Source organism: Ylistrum balloti, unplaced genomic scaffold (genome assembly GCF_031769215.1).
Source record: "Ylistrum balloti isolate Yb309-2 unplaced genomic scaffold, AGI_CSIRO_Ybal_v1 Utg369934, whole genome shotgun sequence".
NCBI lineage: Eukaryota > Metazoa > Mollusca > Bivalvia > Pectinida > Pectinidae > Ylistrum > Ylistrum balloti.
In genome coordinates, this window is record NW_026782045.1 from 460,700 (window position 1) to 482,207 (window position 21,508).

General features: G+C 33.6%; 1 protein-coding gene and 1 pseudogene across 1 annotated transcript; both read right to left on the reverse strand.

The window, feature by feature from the left end:
• LOC132547079 (glutathione S-transferase A-like) overlaps positions 1-10,765 on the reverse strand; it is a 32,084-nt pseudogene extending 21,319 nt beyond the window's left edge.
• Positions 10,766-17,760: 6,995 nt separating this feature from the next.
• Positions 17,761-20,837, reverse strand: LOC132547101 (mucin-1-like). Its single transcript, XM_060210856.1, has 2 exons — positions 20,718-20,837; positions 17,761-18,579 (listed from the first exon to the last, which is right to left on the reverse strand). The coding sequence occupies exons 1-2, from the start codon at positions 20,835-20,837 to the stop codon at positions 17,761-17,763; spliced, it is 939 nt and encodes a 312-aa protein (XP_060066839.1).
• Positions 20,838-21,508: the final 671 nt, after the last annotated feature.

Sequence of the window (21,508 nt, forward strand, 5' to 3'; positions counted from 1 at the left end):
GGATCAGAATATGCACGCGCCCTAAGTCTTCTTTTGCACTCACCTTCCCATCTGGTATATTTATTCGACCAGTTCACTCATATTTTTGTATTCCAGAATTTCGTCCCCTATACACTGTCGAATCCTAGAAGGACGAAACAGCCGTATGATGTAGCATCACTGACGAATCCTAGAAGGACGAAACAGCTGTATGATGTAGCACATTTCATTATCTGTCTATACTGTATCTAACCCTAAATGTGTATTGAAATGCGTGTTTATTTTGTCCAAAAAGATGCTGATTCTGATGCAAGTCATACCAATCACGTGACCTGTTATAGTATCAGTACCTGTACAGATCCTGCCTTTCTGACAATGCTTATAGTGCGTGTACTTAGTAACTGTTCAAACAATGACAATATGAAGAACATTATTTCCATGTATCATTGAAATATAACCAAGCATTTAAAGGTTCGATCAAGCGATTCAACTATTCTAGTTTACATATAACCTTTTGGTGACTGTATCGTGATTGAACGGTGGTGGCGCTACACGGACACCACATAACATATTGACCCATATTAAACTTGGCCTGTAATGACGGTAGACATACATGTTTACCAGTTAATATGTAAATGTTTCAATGTCAGCTTAAATAAATGTTTTTACTTTGCTGCATGCACAGCCCTATGCTACAAATTCGACTTTTTTTTATATTGCCCACTGACAGCCTTCTTTGGGTAACCTGTGGGTAGTGTGTTTTAGGCTTCGGAGATATAGAAGAGGACAATGACGAGGAAGATATAAAAATATATCAAATCAGTTCCAGTTAGGGAAAAAAAACATGTTCAAGAGTTATTTCCAATGTTATTGTGACCCCTGTTCAGTAACGTTTCCCGCCGTAACAAAATTCAAGATTTTTAGCATTTCCGTCAGCAAAAGTGGCATTCGTCAAGTTGTTTCATATTTCATTCGTTGTGACGTCACTCGTTACAACAAGTGGTACCCGTTATATTTTCCATCATATGTTGTCTCGTCATAAAATCGCCGACAAATTCCTGATATATGGTGTCCGTCATGAAGTTTCCTGTCACAAAACGTGGCTACCGTTACAATGTATCCCTTTATCACATGTGGCACCCGTCATGTTGGCTCGTCACCATATGTTGCCCCGCCATACTGTGACCCCATTCCATGAATGTTTTCAGGTCACGAGTAACCTCTCCAAGTGCAAATAAATCTGGTATCTGTGATCATGGTATAGTTCAGTCAATAAGAATTAAGATATTTTGAAATTTTGAAACAACAAAATAGGACAAATTAAAGAAACATAGTATCCTTGAGGTATTGAGTTTTCAACATTTTTCCAGTTTGTTCGTCATAACTCTAAACTGCTTGAGGAAAACATTATTTTCACGTATCAAACCAACACGGTCCTCAGTTTGGGCATTTGTGAGATAATCTAGTTCAGAAAAAGACATAAAAAATAGCAAAAAGCAAGAAATTTATAATGCATACAACAATACTTAATAAGATTTACGAGAAACATGAACCTAATTCCATCAACTCGATACAGAGCCTTGGTATCAAGTGATGCTAAAGTGATTAATTTGACCGTAAATGCCAGATACTTGAAATCAGGTGCGAACTAAAGTTTGACAGCATGCATTCTATTGTTACCTCTGAATGCTGTGTGAGAGACGATAATACGGTGGACACAAGGTATAGCCAAACACATTAATAAAACAGCACCAAAGACCCACAAGTGAATAGCACCATTCGTTAAAAACTGTAAAGTGGATGAAGTAGAGCCAAACAATGCATTCGACTAGATAATACAGCTGTTCTCTACATTTAGACTTCGTCAATGATGCTAAGGGCCTAATCTCGGAAATTCAAAGAGACAAGTGATTAGCAAAAGTACGAGAGAAATGACAACAAAATGAAAAACAACATTGTAAATCAACAACATCGAGACGATAGTTTAATGTTTTTTATCAAATGTTTAAAGTAAAAATGATTTATTTCATGGAAGCATAAACCCGAATATGTATTTTTTTATTTTAACTTTATTTTCAATGTTTCTGCAATTCTGAAATCAAAAATACTGAAAGAGAAACACTAGAAATTTACAATCTATACAGTATAAAAAACATCACTCAAAATACCCGAAAGAAACTCTTAAAAGGAAGAAGAATATTAAGACCATAGGTTTTAAAGGATGAAAGGTGTTTATTTCTTTATCGGAGATACCGGCCATTAATAAGTCGAGCTCCACTCATATATGTTCAAACAGGAACCGCCGGGACAATAACAATCGTACATGTTAAAGGGCATCGAACACGTCGAATTAAACATCATAATAAAGTTCTCATGAAAATTATCAATATAATCATTATGTAGTCCCCGTAAACATTATAGGCAGATATCAAACCAAAGTTCGTGATGTTATTTTTCCGTCAGCCTTTACTATTGGGGACAAATCCTTGAATGTCGGATCAATACTAATACACCTTAGAATGGGGAATCGGGCATACGGAAATCGAGAAATGGAAAATTCACATTTTTTTTTTTTTTTTTTTTAATAATCAGGATTTTCGAACACTATGGTAGCATTGTTATCACATGAAAGAGGAGAATTTTTTCACTTAAAGACTGAAACTGCAAAACAATTATCTATCTATATATTAAATGGTGTCAAAGTGTTAACAGGAAGAACAAAAATGAATTAGTTTGTTCTGCCACCACATTCATATGGAATGGAAATATTTTCAAGGCATCAAATTCAAAATCAAAGTTATCCTGATAATACCGGTAAATTGATCTATCTTGTAGTTAATATAACAGTGTTCATTTGATTTCAAAACATCCTTAATATTTGTTTACTTTCGTGAATTAAAATCGTTTATTGGAGCAGGATATTGGCTTAACGTGGAAAAAAAACCACGAAGTGAAGTTTTTGTACACTCAATAACCCAGTAATGTGTAAAGGAAGACTTTATCAATCAGAATGGAGTCGTGCAGTGCTGATGTCAGAAATCAAGAACTTTTTTATCTCACAGATTTCTAACTTGAATACCTCCCAACAAATTGAATATTTCTCGGGCAACAGTTTTTTATAAGCATGTATTTGCTTTTTAAGAATAGTGCTATCAGACCAAGTTACGTACAAATATTAGGTTTCGAATTATCAAAGTTAGATAGATTTCAAAAATTAAAATTTTATCGATGTTAAACTGACAATGCTTTACCAATTAACTGTGGTAAGAGATAGTAACATATACCATTCATTCTTCAAGCTGTGGTGTAGTATTCAGTAGCCTCGCTTTCACCCAACACAGATTTATCAATGAAACAGTTTACTGTCACGCTTCACCGTGTCGATCGATTTGGAAACGAATACAGTTAAACGACAAGTGTGAACGAGATCGTGTTGTACGGATAGAACACTATAGGTCTGTCATCACCCAAACGATTATGACCATAAACCGCACAGAGTTTTAACCCTAACCCTATTATAAAAATAACAATTGAATTATGATGTTTTCAGAAATGCATTATTGAAATAAAATAATTGCTTATATAAATAAGATTTTATGAATTCAACATCAAGGTAAAATCATTTTTAGGATTGTTACATCTGTGCAGAATGCAAACGCATGCAAACATGATCTCAAATAAACATGATGTAAAACATTAAAAAAAAAACAGAAAATAACGAAATATTCACCAGTTCAAGTAAAAAATCAATGTAATGATGGGAAAAAGACAAAATGAAAATGCATGGATACCATTGACAAAAGTACAAGCAGAACAAGACCAAGAGTTCCCCAAGAGTGAGCGTTTCTGTTTCATCGACGACAGCTGCAATATAAATCTCGATGTGTCCGTGTCCTGACATGTTATCAAATGTGAACGACGTTTCCAGTTAAAGCACATTTCTTTCGATAGATTTTGTATCTTCTGATTGGTTCCAAGGTCTCCCGATTAAGGCCCTTTGCCCCACTGACGAGCTCTAGAAGGACGATATGACTATATGATGCAGTTAAAAATGTCTTGTTATACTGTATCTTATTTAAGAGTTCCATTGAAAAGTATCATTCGCTTACTTGTACATGTCTTTTATACCATCTGTTCTTATTTTCAACTGAAACAGTACCATTTCGTATAATCTGCAAATTTTTCGCTTTCTCTTTTCACTTCTTCTCCAACTTACAGTCAATACCTCTATAGTTACCATAGTTACAATTTCATTTTCCAACATTATATATAGATTATTCATCTAGTTTCTGATGTAAATCAATCATTTCTACGCTTTTTGTAAGGTTCTGCATGGTGGTTCGTGTTAATAGTCCATTTGTGATGAGAGAAATTTATAAGATCATGTTAATGACCTTTATCTATTAAATTCGTATCTACATGACCGGACCACAGGACCAGTCGATAAGAATTCCTGAGATATTGTCGTTATGAACGACTTAAATATGAACCCTGTATCATAAGCCACATCTTTGTACCAAGTTAAGAATTGATAATTTACCAGGGTGTCAAAAATTATTAAGTATTCGTAATTATGAAGTATTTCAATGACTTTATATTCTGAATACTCTAGAAAAGATAATTATTCTAATTCAAATAAACCTTGAGATAGCACGGACCCTGATTTTCCCTAAAACCCGTAAAACCTGATTACTTTCTTTTACAATATAAGGTTGTTAACAATTAATACAAAGCAACACAATAACACCTGTCTGTAAGTATGATAGCACATTACTGCTCAACAAACTTAATGGGTTCAAGGAACACAATACACAGTTTACATATAATTGTATATTTTACAAAATTTACGCATTTTAAATATACAAATACCGAAATGCCAACAAATTCGATGATATTATAACAAACATGAAAAAAAGAATGTTCCACACGGACATTAATCAAGAAAGTTCAGGAGAATAAGACTAGGTGTTCCGGAGGAGTAAGCGTTTTCTTCTTTATCGATGGCACCTGCCATGTAAATATTAGAGTCAATTCAAAGTAAGTAATGTCACGTTCTCAAATAAGAACAAGGTATATAAGGACGGAATCAACGGGCAAACTAACGAACATCAAACACGTCCAGCTTTATATCACACACACAAAAAAAAATAGAATATTTCTAAAATGGCGACCACAATGCTTCCCCGTAATCTTCATCAACCTGGATCTCTAGAAACACTGTGTCTAAGTTTCTCTGTCAGTTGAAAATATCTCGCACTAACATGATTTTTGGAAACGGACCAATTTGTTTTGCTTTGACGATGTACTCGTCCACACAATATACAAGATAAAGAATACCCCCGTAAGATTACTTGCTGATATCAATTGAACTAAGATTTTCAGTACGTTTATATCACTACATCTGTTATACAAAGATGTATATATAGATTGTCAGCACTCTGTTGAAACATATTTTAAAATTGAATGCGTTCTAAATATATACAACACTACTTGAAGTCAGCTAATCGTTGTTTTGAGCTTTTGAAAACGACGAAACCACTGCCTGAAAATCTACATAAATTTCAAGCGCCAGAGGGAACGGGTAAAATGTTTACATGTATAAAGAACAAGCATTTATAGAGCCCAAAGAACACGTCGCCAGAACACTGAGGTTTGTCGACGAGACGATACCCGGACACGGGAGGAGTCGCGGAGACTGAAAACCTGTCAGCCAACCATCCAGAGCAAAGAGGAAGGTTGAATACCTCATTTATTTGTATATTAATCCACAGATAAATTTTGCAAATCGATATAATCATATGACGTTATTCAATTATGACGTCATAATTACGTGTATGTCTTACGACATTAATAACATGGGCGTATCACATGAGTGAAAAAGTCAGCTATGTCATAAATATTTACTTCCGTGATACACTGGAATAAATCATTTAAAAACGCTAATCAATTTTACTCGAGAACAAAAGCAAATTCATTTAATGAAGGTAATCAATTCTAGCAGTAATATATCAAAATTGCATCCCATTACTGGAAAATCTCAAAAACCCATTGAAATAAGTAATGAATTAAATGACAATGTTTATCATCATTATGCTGTGCAGTCTAATATAATAGGCTACTGTACACGTTCTTATCTGTGTAATTGCTTGTACCTCGTGAACCCTTCACCGACTAAGGGTGCACATGGTCAGACACATTGGAGGATGAAGGCGATATGTGAGATAGTGTAATGGCTGTTTTCGCCGATCTTGCAGAACCAGAAATGCTTCCCTAGATTCAGATTGATCATCTATTCTGTTGGCATTTTAAGCGAATCCTTGGAGAACGAAGATTATACGGTTTTTTTCTCATTATTCCATGCTACCATCTTATTATTTTGTATGAATTTCTGATGATAACTGATGTGAGTGTTGTACAATCCATAACAATGATAGGCCTTGTCAGTACCGACAACCCTATATACCACATGTAATTTCTTATTTCATATTCACATTTAGGTCGCATTTCTTAAAACGATACCATACAAAAAAAAACAACAAATAATTAATTGATAAACGTTAATTTATATTTATGTACGTATTAATCATTGTCTGTGGTGTTATTGAATAATCAAAAGCTTTGATCATAAATGTTTTAACAGAGAGAGACAGATCAGCATAAGCATCTATATATAAAACATCCATTGTTATTATTAAGTGTTTCACATCTTGGCAGCACACCAAACGACATTTCTTTGATGCTACATCTTAATTAAGTGATTTGGATTGTAACATATGTCTGCTTGTACAACATACGGGTAAATTAAATGTACTATCCTAATTTTCTGTTTGTACTAGGGTTAAAACTATGCATTTACCGAGGAAGTGTTACGAGTGAGTGTTTTAGAAATAGTTTGCAGATAGCTAATTCTATCCTGCATTGTTGATAAGTCCTACTGTAGGATAAAGTTTTGCTTTTTATGTATATATATTATTACACTGTATTGTTTTGTTAACTCTTCGTTTCAATAAAAAATGTATTTTTTATATTCATTATGTTTTCGTTAATTTCAATGTTTTTTTCTTTCAATGTGAGGTTATGGAAACTATGGAACGGCAAAACCATCCCAATATATCGGAATTATTGTTCTATTAAAAAAACAAGAATAACGGAGACAGGGAAACAATGGTAGATATGAGGAGCGAAAGAATTAAAGTAAATCTTGGCAAATTCTACAAAGGAACTTAACTATAAATCACTGCGTCAGCACATGGGGAGCGAGAACTGAGGCGTCAATCCCAAAAATCTACACATAAAAACCGCAAAGAAAGTAGGTGCGCCGAAATTTGAATTTATGGTATTATACATATTGAGACTAAGATTTACCCAGACAAAAGGGAGTGGGAGGGGAGGGGCAATAAAGTGCAAATAATTCCAAAGTTTGCTTTATAAGTCAAACTTTCATGTATGTAATATATTCCATTTTTGTGATTAAAATCAGTCTTGATTTACAAATATATTTTACTGCTTTGAAAAAAGAATCCATTTTTTTCCTGCAATGACGTAATTCCGTACATTTTATGCACTAGTGTGATTAAGTAAGATTATTAATTACCAAAGATAAAAAAATACTTATTTCAAATGTCAAAGGATATCATGATTATCGAAAAAATGCAATATTGAAACAACATAGAAACAGATTGAAAACTTTGACATAGATATAACCTACTGAAAAACCCAATGACGATATATTGAACATCAACCTGAGTTTGTCAATCTGAGAAGTCATTTCGATCAGTTCACACATGATGTTAACTTGTGAGATATTTATTCAAATGATATATCCCAAGCTCAGGAATTCGATTTTATAATCAGATATTTTTTTCCTTTTCTAATGCGAAAATAGATGTCAAGTTATTTTAAACGTACCGCAATCATTTGAACGGATCCAATTTATTTGAGATTTGATATTAATATAGAACTTTATGATTCAAAGCATATTAAACTTAAACAAGTCAATAATTATATATATATATGCACATATATTGCATTTAACGTAGTATTTATGTTTCACTTTGAATTGACGACATTTGTATTTATTTATTTGTCTATTTTTTTTCTTTTTTTTTTTTAACAAATTAGCATATATTTACTCGGCGTGTCCAAACCCATACACTAAGCATACATTGTGCACTAGACCGTGAAACCTCTAGATTTACAATATGTTAGCTTACAAATTACTTCTATTGTAAGCGCGTGTGATGTGGTAGTGTTAAGTAAGTCAAGGTGGAGTATTCATCCGTGACCCTTTAAGGCCTTGTTGGCGTTAATTTCAATTTCGGAAAAGTTTTGAATAGCCAATATCACATCTAGTAAACAGGGCACCATTTGTCTGTGATAAAGTAATGCCTACTCAGTGTCAACTAATCATACATATTACTATAGACAAAAATAGAAATAGTTTGATTGTCCTTACTCATCACCGATATAAAGCTTTACAATATGATAATTTGTTTGTAGACTCTTCATATAGACCTCAGGTATATGATTTCCGATTCCTGTAAAACATCCTCTGTGAATTGTCTTCCCCTAATGATTGCTACATTACTCCTATTCCTGAAGATTCGATATTTGATATTCTACCTTACAAAATTTCGGCCATCCCCTAAAGTTTCGGCCAAGATTTATCATCTCCTGAAGGTTTGGCAATGATCTTCTCGCCCCGAAATATAAGGTCATGATCTTCAACCCCCCCTAAAGGTTCCGCCATGATTTTCAACCTTCTAAAGGTTCCGCCATGATTTTCAACCCCCTAAAGGTTCGGCCATGATTTTCTTAACTTGAATGAGTGGGATTTTCTACCAATTAAAGTTTTGGCCATGATTTTCTATCATCTAAAGTTTCGGTCATGATTTTCTATCATCTAAAGTTTTGGCCATGATTTTCTATCATCTAAAGTTTTGGCCATGATTTTCTATCATCTAAAGTTTCGGTCATGACTTTCTATCATCTAAAGTTTCGGTCATGACTTTCTATCATCTAAAGTTTTGGCCATGATTTTCTATCATCTAAAGTTTCGGTCATGACTTTCTATCATCTAAATGTTGGGCTATGCTTTTCTACATTCTAAAAGTGTGGTCAATTTTTTTCTCGATTACATCGACCCATGATATTCTGCATAATTGACCTGTGATTTCCCATCCCCTTATAAAATGACCTGTGACTTTCCATCCTTTAAACAGTTCCGGATATTGTTCTCATTATATTCGCCTAATGTAGGTCTTCGCAATACATCTGTGCCTTGGCATATTTTATTACAAACGCTGAAAGATCTGTACATGCCATATCATGAAAACTGGATAGTGTAAACACTGTAACAGATTATACATACTGCATCTTTTATGGAGATAGAATTACTTACTCACTCTGTAGAAAACGTTAAAAATTACAAGCCCTGGTTAGAAGTTACAATCAAGAAAATGACCAGTATTTTATATAAACAACGAATGAAATGTTCATGCGAGGCATCGACTCGATCCAGACTTAAGCTGAGGTAACAAGGACGATTCACTTCAAACAAATCCTAATATTACGAATATTTGCCCAAAAATATTAATTAAGACGTAGGCACAATGAAACCAAATTATGAATTAAACTGTATCATTCAACTGTACCGTCCTAAAATTTGAAACTTAAGGAAATGCACTAGCTTCCCAATACAATAAATTTCGTAATTTTCAGGTAGCAAGTATACTGCAAACATGAATAGTCACAACATATGGGGCCTCAGTTCTTTTCACAGTCCTGGTAAATGTTTACTTCATATGAAAACGAAACGACGGGTTTAGATGTCATGCTAAAATGTCCTCTGGTTTTCAAATACCCATTGAGTAATCAACAATCTTCTAAACTGTCGTTATATGACCATAATTTTTAAAAAGACAAAACAACTCCAGCAATTGGGTCACTGAAATAATTTCGACAATCAGATAACAGAGTCAACCTCAAACGCAGAAACATATCTCTCTTTTAAACCATCAATAATCTTAATCTCTCATACAGGTTCCATTTAGGATATAGGTCGGTCTTTTGTAAGAAAAAAAAGTTGTATAGAAAAAAGGGAAAGAACATTCCTCATTTTTTGAAAATCAATTTATATTATATCAAAAGACGTGTGCACTTAAGCATACCGCTTACTGATAAGACGAACTGAATTCTGGCATTCTCTGTAAAACTAATATGATATTTTGCCTACATACCGAACTCAAACTATGTACTTATTTCTCTGCTTGTACTGTAGCTGAATATTTCTAATAGTTCTTCTGTGAAATTAATTTTGTCTACCATTCTGATACATGTGATATTTTTAGGAACAAAAATTATATAAATTATTATATAAGGATGTTGTTTTAATGTTTTCTCTACTTGGCGTTGAAACTATCTACAAGGCGCTTTACACACGTACGGCTGACAATGCTTTATCATTATCTACTTTCGAATTCACACATACAATGATAGCTGTTGTTAAAAGCTATTCGTTGCTAATGCATACAACAAAAACTATTTTGATTGTCCAAAGGTTATAACCCCTCTCCAACTTTTCCTTCCAAACATAATTAAACCCCTAACTTACCTGGCCTCTGGGGTTAAGATTAACGATCTCTGCACTCTTGTGCTCCTGCTTCACGAAGTCCAATTGTTTTAGCTCTGCATTATCGTGAAAACCTTTCTCTTCTAATACTATAAGCACTCTCCAGCACGGAGTGCTTCCAGAAATCCAGTATAATTTCATATTTTTCCCAGACATATTGCAAATTTCTTTCTTGACGATGTATGAATCTTCACTCCCTTTCAGGTAAGTGAGGGATCTATATATTTTCACACAACAAAACCAGCGTATATTTTTCTGGGTCAACGGTGTTGGGTCTATTTTCTACCGTAGTATTCAGTTATATACGATACAACGTGTAGCCTTGTACATGTTCATAACGCTGCGCGCAACATTGATCACTACAGTGAATGAATACATTAGCTGAAGTTTAACACATCTTTATTTCTATATTTATATCTTTATTAAAATAACTGACGTTCATGTTGATTACAGTAAGATTAAAAATTATATTTATCTTAATATCATCATAACTTTAATCGAAATTACACGGAAATAACTTAACATAATAACTTATTTTTACAAGTATTATTTATCAAAGTCAATGTTTCAATCTCTTTTGGTTCCATTATTCCTAATAAAAAAGATTATATTTTATTATTATAAAAAAGTATGTTTTGCTGTTAAAATTTAAGATATCAGTCTTATTTCAGTAAAGAAATTTGTATTCAAAATTCTGAAATTCTTTTAACCTTCGCATTTTTCCCGCAGAAACAGACTGTGGACACACTATATGTACATTGAAATTGATCTTCTTGTTTCTTGGTTATTTCCCTGATAGTCATTTTGAGGACCTGATATCATTTGGTCTTAATTTGTAAAGTAGATATTATGAAGTTGAATACTCTTACCTTCCGGAAGAACTCTGGTATTGTTCTCCTTGTGCATTATTAATGTATACATGTCGATATGTTTGCAATTTTCCTTTGATTTTACAATTCCTAGTTTGGTAAACATGTCAGTATTATATTGTTAGGTTGAATTGTAAAATGGAGGGAGACATGTGGTTTATTTATTTATTTATTCATTCATTTAGTTATTTATATATTTATTTTCACTTTGGATTGACAATGTCATTTTGTATCCTAAAAATGAAGACGCTTTAATTTTTATGTCACCCAACCTTATTTCTGGTAATTTCTGAATACATGTCATTTCAATATTTTTATTACACACCATTCCTTGTTATATACCACACAGTCAACCGTCACTTCTTATTATATAATATCATATAATGAAACAGTTACGTGTCATTCCTTGTTAGATCATTAAATAGTAAAGTGTAATTCCTTGTTAGATCATTAAATAGTAAAGTGTCATTCCTAGTTAGATAATTAAATAGTAAAGTGTCATTCCTCGTTAGATAATTAAATAGTTAAGTGTCATTCCTTGTTAGATCATTAAATAGTAAAGTGTCATTCCCTGTTAGATAATTAAATAGTAAAGTGTCATTCCTTGTTAGATAATTAAATAGTAAAGTGTCATTCCTAGATAGATCATTAAATAGTAAAGTGTCATTCCTTGTTAGATAATTAAATAGTATAGTGTCATTCCTTGTTAGATCATTAAATAGTAAAGTGTCATTCCTTGTTAGATCATTAAATAGTAAAGTGTCATTCCTTGTTAGATCATTAAATAGTAAAGTGTCATTCCTTGTTAGATAATTAAATAGTAAAGTGTCATTCCTTGTTAGATTATTAAATAGTAAAGTGTCATTCCTTGATAGATCATTAAATAGTAAAGTGTAATTGAATAGTAAAGTGTCGTTCCTTGTTAGATAATTAAATAGTAAAGTGTCATTCCTAGATAGATAATTAAATAGTAAAGTCTCATTCCTTGTTAGATCAATAAATAGTAAAGTGTCATTCTGTGTTGGATAATTAAATAGTAAAGTGTCATTCTGTGTTGGATAATGAAACAGTTACGTGTCATTCCTAGATAGATCATTAAATAGTAAAGTGTCATTCTGTGTTGGATAATTAAATAGTTCAGTGTCATTCCTTGTTAGATAATTAAATAGTAAAGTGTCATTCCTTGTTAGATAATTAAATAGTAAAGTGTCATTCCTAGATAGATCATTAAATAGTAAAGTGTCATTCCTTGTTAGATCATTAAATAGTAAAGTGTCATTCCTTGATAGATGATGAAACAGTTACGCATCATTCCGTTTTAGATATTGAAATAGTTATACGTCACAATTGTTATAAAATTAAAAAATAGATATGCGACATTTAGTTTTACACAATAAAACAGTTATGTTATGTGTCATTCTGTGTTAGATATCGAAATAGTTGCGCGTTACAATTGTTAAATTATAAGATATAGTGACACGTAACTTCTGTGTTATATAATTAAGGTGATTACGTGTCATTTCGCGTTAAATGATAAAACATTTACGCGTTGTTAAGTGTTAGGTAACAGAAAGGTTACGTGTCATTTCGTGTTAGATGATAAAACATTTACGCGTTGTTAAGAGTTAGGTAACAAAACGTTAAGTGTCATTCCGTGTTAGATGATAAAACATTTACGCGTTGTTAAGTGTTAGGTAACAAAAAGTTAAGTGTCATTCCGTGTTAGACAAAAAATATAAGTACATTCTGTATTATACAATAAAATGAAATTATTAGGTGTCATTCCTTGTTAGATGATAATACATTTAAATGCAATTCCGTGTTAGTTAATAAAATAGTTAGGTGTCATTGCGAGTTGAATGGTAAAAATGGGTACGAGTCAGTCTGTGTTATGTAATAAAATGATTAGATGGTGAAATAGTTACCTGTCATTCTGTTGTAAAAAATGACATAGTTACGCGTCATTCTGTTGTAGAAAATGACATAGTTACGCGTCATTCTGTTGTAGAAAATGACATAGTTACGTGTCATTCTGTTGTAGAAAATGACATAGTTACGCGTCATTCTGTTGTAGAAAATGACATAGTTACGCGTCATTCTGTTGTAGGAAATGACATAGTCACGCCTCATTCTGTTGTAGAAAATGACATAGTTACGTGTCATTCTGTTGTAGAAAATGACATAGTTACGTGTCATTATGTTGTAGAAAATGACATAGTTACGTGTCATTCTGTTGTAGAAAATGACATAGTTACGCGTCATTCTGTTGTAGGAAATGACATAGTCACGTGTCATTCCGTGTTGCATAATGGAATACTGACGTTTCATTCCTTGTTAGACTATGAAATAGTTACGCGTCATTTTCTTTTATATTTTCTGCCATTCCGTTTACAAAATAGGTTTGCGTCCATCTGTGTTCTATATAAGAAAAATAATTAAATGTCAATCCGTGTTAGATAATAACATACCGTGACGCTTCATTCCATGTAATATAGTAGAATAGTGACGTTTTATTCCATGTAATATAGTAGAATAGTGACGCTTCATTCCATGTAATATAGTAGAATAGTGACGTTTTATTCCATGTAATATAGTAGAATAGTGACGTTTTATTCCATGTAATATAGTAGAATAGTGACGTTTTATTCCATGTAATATAGTTACGCGTCCCTATTGTTAGATCATAAGATACAGTCAAACGTCTTTCCGTATGAGATGGTAAAATAACTACTCGTCATTTTCTGTTATATAATGCAATAATTACGTGTATTTCCTTGTTAGAAAACGAAAACAGTTTAACATCATTCTGTGTTAATTTATAAAAAAAGTTAAGTACCATTCCGTGTTGAATGATATAGAAATAGCTACTAGTCATTCCGTGTTAGAAAATAAAACAGTGTCATTCTGTGTCAAATGATAAAAAAAGTTACATGTCATTCTGTGTTATTTAAAAAAAAAAGTTAAGCACCATTCCGTATTCGATAACAAAACAGTTAAGTATCAATCCGTGTTAGATTTGAACTAGTTACGCGTTATAGAATAAAATAGTTACCTGTCACAATTAGTGAATAATAAAATAGTTACCTGTCACAATTAGTGAATAATAAAATAGTTACCTGTCACAATTAGTGAATAATAAAATAAAATTAGGCGTTATTCCGTTTTACATTATAACATATTTTATATAAACTTTTATTTCATTTTGCTTAACATAGCATCAGTAGTAACATGACACATTCATTAGTCTCTTCGTTTTCTATACACGAACATAAAGGGCTATCAACGAGATTTCTACGGTATAAGAAGAAGCTTAAAGAGCTTAACTCCATTCTCAATCTAGAGTGGTGGATTTGACCCAGTTCTAGTTTTCAGTCTAAAAATCGATAGATCGTTTTTATTAAATCTGGCATGGAATACCTAAGTTCAATTACAGAAGACAGAAACAAATACTATATAAAGACGTACGAAAGGGAATTGGACGAGAATTGTTGTCGACACGGGTATGGTGATCGTGGATACGGTTGTTACGTTGAGGGATAATTTATTGTAGATATTGCGAGGCGAGACCGTGAAACATTTTATGAAAGCAGATAATTTTTTCATATTAACGTCTTTGTTCCAATGGCATCCAGCCTGTTTCAATACATCACTTTGTTCTGATAGTTATTCCTGTGCCACCAGTAACTATTCGGACTGCTTCTAATTGGAGATCTTCCAATAAGTCTGCTGAAGCTTTAGCTAAAAGAAATCTTCGAGCTAATGTAAATTTTCATTTCCTCAAAATGTTAATTTTGGGTGAGATCTTAGATTTTATATAGTTAATAACATGTTCGTTCCAACAACGGGGAGGGGGGTTACAATTATAAAGATAATTTTCAAACCAATTAATTAGTAAGCCCCGAATTCCAAAGCTTGAACGTTTTAGAAGGCCATTATGCCAAACCCGATTAAATGGTTTGCTTATATCACAAAAGACCATTCGTGTTTATCGTTATTTCGGTAGAGTATGTAACGTTTACGTTTCCGAATTAGTCTCCGTATTTCGTTCGACATCCCAGTTGGTTTGTTTGATCTGATTGTAACAAATTTGTTGGGAATACACAATTTAGAATATCTCAAGGAGAGTATTTGTAAAATTTTAAACAGATACATTAATATCTTCTAACTCAATCAGAGTGTTCCAAGTTACTGCATTTGACTTCTCTCTAAATAATTCATAATTCTCGGGATCAAAGAGCCAAATGTTGCGTTCGCACGTATGCTGCACCGACTTCAAGGTATTAAAAGAGCATTAGGTAGGGCAGTGATATCTAACAGGTTGGTCGAGAAAACCTTCCCCAACAACTATTATCAATAATATAAATGCCACTAGTGAAGCTATGTCTAACAAAGACGTAGAAGTTTCCGTATAAAAAGTTGGAGACTACGAGTAGTGATAGGTTAAAGGTGATAAGTTTATCACATGAATGAGACGATGGTCAACGAATAGGTTAGCATATATAGCGCCTGTTATTACAAATTAGGTAAGCCTGTATCATAAGTAATCGATAGATGAGACCACGTAATAATGTGAGAGTTTGGAGCTCTATAAAAAGTACCAAATTCTCTCTGAACCAAAGACTGATTCTAACTATATACATCCAATAGGCGGTAATTCCGGGTATCGCCTTCCTTTTGCAGATATATGGTTTAAACATAAACAGATATGCCTCCGCCCATTCGGACGAGCCAACAGTAGCAGAATGGATAGGCGTAGCCAGGCAAGAATTAGATCTGTAAAATTATGGCTAACGCTTAGCCAAGTCTCACTAAATGATAAAATTGTAAAATTGTTTAATTCAGTATATAAAATGTCGAGCTTTTGTTTGAGACTTTGGACACTGAGATGAACAAATAGATAGTTTGTATTGGTACCAATAAAGTCACTGGTAGTTGACGACAAGGACGAGATAAAGGACCTGGATTTACCTCCTCCACACTAGATAATATGAAATGTCACTGAATTAGTGCACAATGTAAGCATATATAACATACTTCTATACTATAGACAAAATGGTGAGATAAGTTACTTCGGCAACATTGATAAATGGATGATATACATACACAAATATAAAATATAATAAAAAAAATGTTTACCTGTTACTGAGCGAGATCGGGGAATCTCAGTCTCGGGCTAAGATAAACACAATACATTTTACAGCGAAAATCTTATTTTACCAACAATAACATAATATAATAATGATAGATTTTATTTCATGAGGATTTAAGAACCTGTTTAGCCGCAACTAATCTTTCACAGGGTCGTCATGTTAGTAAAACATGGTATATGTTAAAATACATGATTGTTCACAACAAAAGGATAAGATTTTCACACATTTATCACAGGTACATAATTAAGAATAATACAGAATGCACAAAAATTCGTGCAAATTGTTTTATCATGAAAGGAAATTTTGTCTATTATACATACAAATAATATGGTAAAGTGTAAAAAAATGACATAGTTATACCTTAATATAGCAAAGAGTAAACATAACTGGTATTGGAAAGAAAATCTAAAACGTATTTCGTTAAGAATCCAAATAATAGCTCAATAATTTTTGTTTGAATAGAGAAAAAGATGTTTCAGTTTTGATTTCACTTGGAAGTTTGTTTCATTCTTGACAACCAGATACATAAAACTGTTTCGAATAGTAAGTTGTCCAGTGTTTCTGCTGAAAGAGCATCATATGACTTTTCTAAGATCAATCTGGCTGCATGCTTTTGAACTTTTGACGGTATGTCTAGAGAAGCTTCTGTACTTGCAGAGCAGACTGTATTACAGTACATGAATTGAGAAAAAACAAGCATTGTAAAATTTCAAGCGACCTTCTATTGGTAAAATTGGCGAATATGCAGGAGTTATCCTAAACATTGGCTGATTTTGGAAACAACCGAGGAAATATGCGCTGACCAGGATAAAGTGCCATCAATTTTAGTACCAAGTATTGTTCACATTTTACCTGGGACAGAATTTCCTCCCTTAGTGTAATATTGAGATTGTCATTGAGTCTCCAAAGTTTCTGTATAGAAGCAATAAGAATACATTTAGTTTAACTTACATTAACGACCATTTCGTTATCATTACACCAAGTATCAACATTCTCAAGGTTTTTCTGTTGTTTACTCTGTGTATCAGGTACAGGTGATCCCGAAGTCTTTCTGTTGTTTACTCTGTGTATCAGGTATATCAGGTACAGGTGATCCCGAGTTAGTGAAAGTGGAGTCTTTTTGTTGTTTATTCTATGTATTATGTAAAGATGATCCCGAGTTGGTTAAAGTGGAGTCTTTCTGTTGTTTACTCTGTATATAAGGTAAAGATGATCCCGAGTTGGTTAAAGTGGAGTCTTTCTGTTGTATATTCTGTATATAAGTTAAAGATGATCCCGAGTTGGTTAAAGTGGAGTCTTTCTGTTGTTTACTGTGTGTATCAGGTACAGATGATCCCGAGTTGGTTAAAGTGGAGTCTTTCTGTTGTTTACTCTGTGTATCAGGTACAGATGATCCCGAGTTGGTTAAAGTGGAGTCTTTCTGTTGTTTACTCTGTATATAAGGTACAGGTGATCCCGAGTTGGTTAAAGTGGAGTCTTTCTGTTGTTTACTCTGTATATAAGGTACAGGTGATCCCGGGTTGGTTAAAGTGGAGTCTTTCTGTAAAGATGATCCCGAGTTGGTCAAAGTGGAGTCTTTCTGTTGTTTACTCTGTATATAAGTTAAAGATGATCCCGAGTTGGTTAAAGTGGAGTCTTTCTGTAGTTTACTCTGTGTATAAGGTACAGATGATCCCGAGTTGGTTAAAGTGGAGTCTTTCTGTAGTTTACTCTGTGTATAAGGTAAAGATGATCCCGAGTTGGTTAAAGTGGAGTCTTTCTGTAGTTTAATCTGTGTATCAGGTACAGATGATCCCGAGTTGGTCAAAGTGGAGTCTTTCTGTTGTTTACTCTGTATATAAGGTAAAGATGATCCCGAGTTGGTTAAAGTGGAGTCTTTCTGTTGTATATTGTGTGTATTATGTAAAGATGATCCCGAGTTGGTTAAAGTGGAGTCTTTCTGTTGTTTACTCTGTATATATAAGTTAAAGTGGAGTCTTTCAGTTTACTCTGTGTATAATACAGGGTTGGTTAAACTGGATTCTTTCTGTTGTTTACTCTGTATATAAGGTACAGATGATCCCGAGTTGGTTAAAGTGGAGTCTTTCTGTTGTTTACTCTGTGTATCAGGTACAGATGATCCCGAGTTGGTTAAAGTGGAGTCTTTCTGTAGTTTACTCTGTGTATCAGGTACAGATGATCCCGAGTTGGTTAAAGTGGAGTCTTTCTGTTGTTTACTTTGTGTATCGGGTACAGATACCTGTCTGTTTCAGATTTAAGGTGTAATGGCAAATCATTGATGAAAAGTAAAAACATCAAGGGGCCCAAAATTGATCCTTGAGGTACCCCATGGATAATTTTCATGTCAGTGGATATACTCCCTGCAATAATTACTTTTTGTGACCTGTCATAAAGATATGAATCAAACCATGTAATGGTATTTGAATCACATTTGTATAATTATAGTTTCTCAAGTAACAAAGTACGGTTGACTAAATAAAAGGGTTTTTTTTAATCTAAGGAAATAACATCATTTACAAGACCTTAATCAATATCTTTAGTATTAACAATTTTAACAGGGCTGTTTCACAACAATGCTTTTCACAGAAACCTGATTATGATACAACATAGTCATATGTATTCAAATATTGATAGAAAGAGCCGTGTACATGTCGCTGTGATATTTTGGATGAAATAGGTAATACATAAAAAATGTTAACAACATCAAAAATTTTAACACAACCTATTATTTAAGGTATTACGTAGGATATCAATGTGTAAGGTGCGAGAAGCTATTAACTTATATAGAATCCATAGCAATAGTCCAATACACAGCATGTCAAGGACGGTTACATAAGTAACATAATTTGAGGCACGTGCACAATTATTAAAAACACCAGTTCGGGCACGATATAGCGAAAAATTGATAGTCATCTAAGTTATCCCGGAGCAAACTTAGAAAATTAAGCAGTGTGCACAAAATTGTGTTTTAGGATTAAGAATAAGATTAGGACAGTTGGGTGTAATGAGCAACAGAGGGAGGAAATTAGTTTAATTTCACCAAATGAAAATATATCTAAATATATAAAATGACGTCACTCACTAAGATAGTAACATTTTAGATTCATAATTAACCATCGACTATATAGGAATATAATGAAACGTTTCATGGTGGGACTGAAGACAATCAATACATGAGAACGCCTCTATCATCCTGTGCGATATATACGAATTTACTTGTATACCAATATAAGATCTCTATTAATCAAATCAACAAATAAGTAGAATTTTAAGTTAAAGAATTATAGGGACATGAAGAATTATAAAATGTAGGTATATGTACATGTATGAAAAGAGCATTTGTTCATGTGAAAATTACTAGATCTCTTCAATCAGATTAGAAAACTCATTATAGACATAAAAAGTCAAAACAATCTTTTGTTACTGTGTAGTACATTTACCTGTGTGCATATATTTTCAATTCCTGTTAAAAAACATATATACTATAAACAATTTTAAGTACATATGTTGTACTAACAAATATGTATATGCAACAATACACAAATATACATACATACATTTATATGCGCAACATGTAGTTAATGTTCACGCGCATGTGCGCGGATTAAAGACGGACACAAACGTTATTTTCTGATGTGAAACAATCGACAAGATTTTTATGATGAAACATTTAATGCTCTGTTTATTGCATACACATCACTGGATATAACAAGTCACTAATATAAGGCATATGATATTTAAATGAAGAAACTATAGACACGTGCTGTATGGTACAATTGCATGTACGAATAGTTACATGTAAGTTTGACATTTTCTTGCAAGAAAAATACACGGTCGTTCATTATCATATCAAAAAATGATTTGATGTACATGTTAGAGAAACTCATTACAGGAATGGAAACACGTTCCAATCAGGGTATAGTTAGTTGAAACTAGCTGTAATTAGTTTTAAAAAACATTGCACAAAGAGACACATTTATGAGATGATCGAAGGTTTCCTGGTGATGCGGGGTAGTTCCGGGGTGCAGATGAAGTGACTGAACCTAGTTTAGCCCTTTTCAGTAAAGGTGGTTCCTGCTTTATCATTACCTTACCGCCCCAGGTCGAGGTCTGGATCACCGTACTAGCAGGTTTTTTCACCAACTGTCGGCAGTGAAACGCGAGTTTGTACCGATGTTTGGCGAGGTCTACGTTGACAGACACTGACATCTTAAGGTTTGGCTACGCTTGAATCTTGTTTTGGTGGTGTCTCCAACGCGATGCTCTAAATCGCCAAGTTTTAGCCGGAGATCTTGGTTTTGTAGATTTAAAGATTCAATGTCGTCCCTAAGGGGCGCCATTTCCTTCTGAAACAGGTTAGACCATTGTCATGATATCATGTTTCTCACGGCCACAGTTATACCTTTAATATTGTCCGGTGAAAGGTTTACGTTATAGGGCTGAGGAATAGGGGCGTGGCCTGGAGGATAGCAAACGATATGGGTATGGTAGTTACCAGAAAGACCTGAGGGCGTCGACGTACCCACCGGAAGATAACTGAATGTACTAGGTTGACCAGGGTATATAGCGTATTTAGTAGGAGGACCTTCCTCAGTTAGTGATCCCTGTCTGGCTTTCTTACTATCAGGAAGAATTGGAAGACGAGGATGACGAATTCAGAAAATGTTTATTGGAAGTTGTAGTGGAACCCATCATGTCGCAAAATATTCAGCATGCAGTTAATAGGCACAATAACATTGCCAAATCATTGAACCGGCGCAGTACACGCACGACGTAGAGAAACAGGTTTGTACTGGTAAGGCACGTGCGGTAATCAGGTAGACTACCGTGGTCAACAAGCGTGACAAACACGAGCTAAACAGGTACGTCTGTGTCATAAA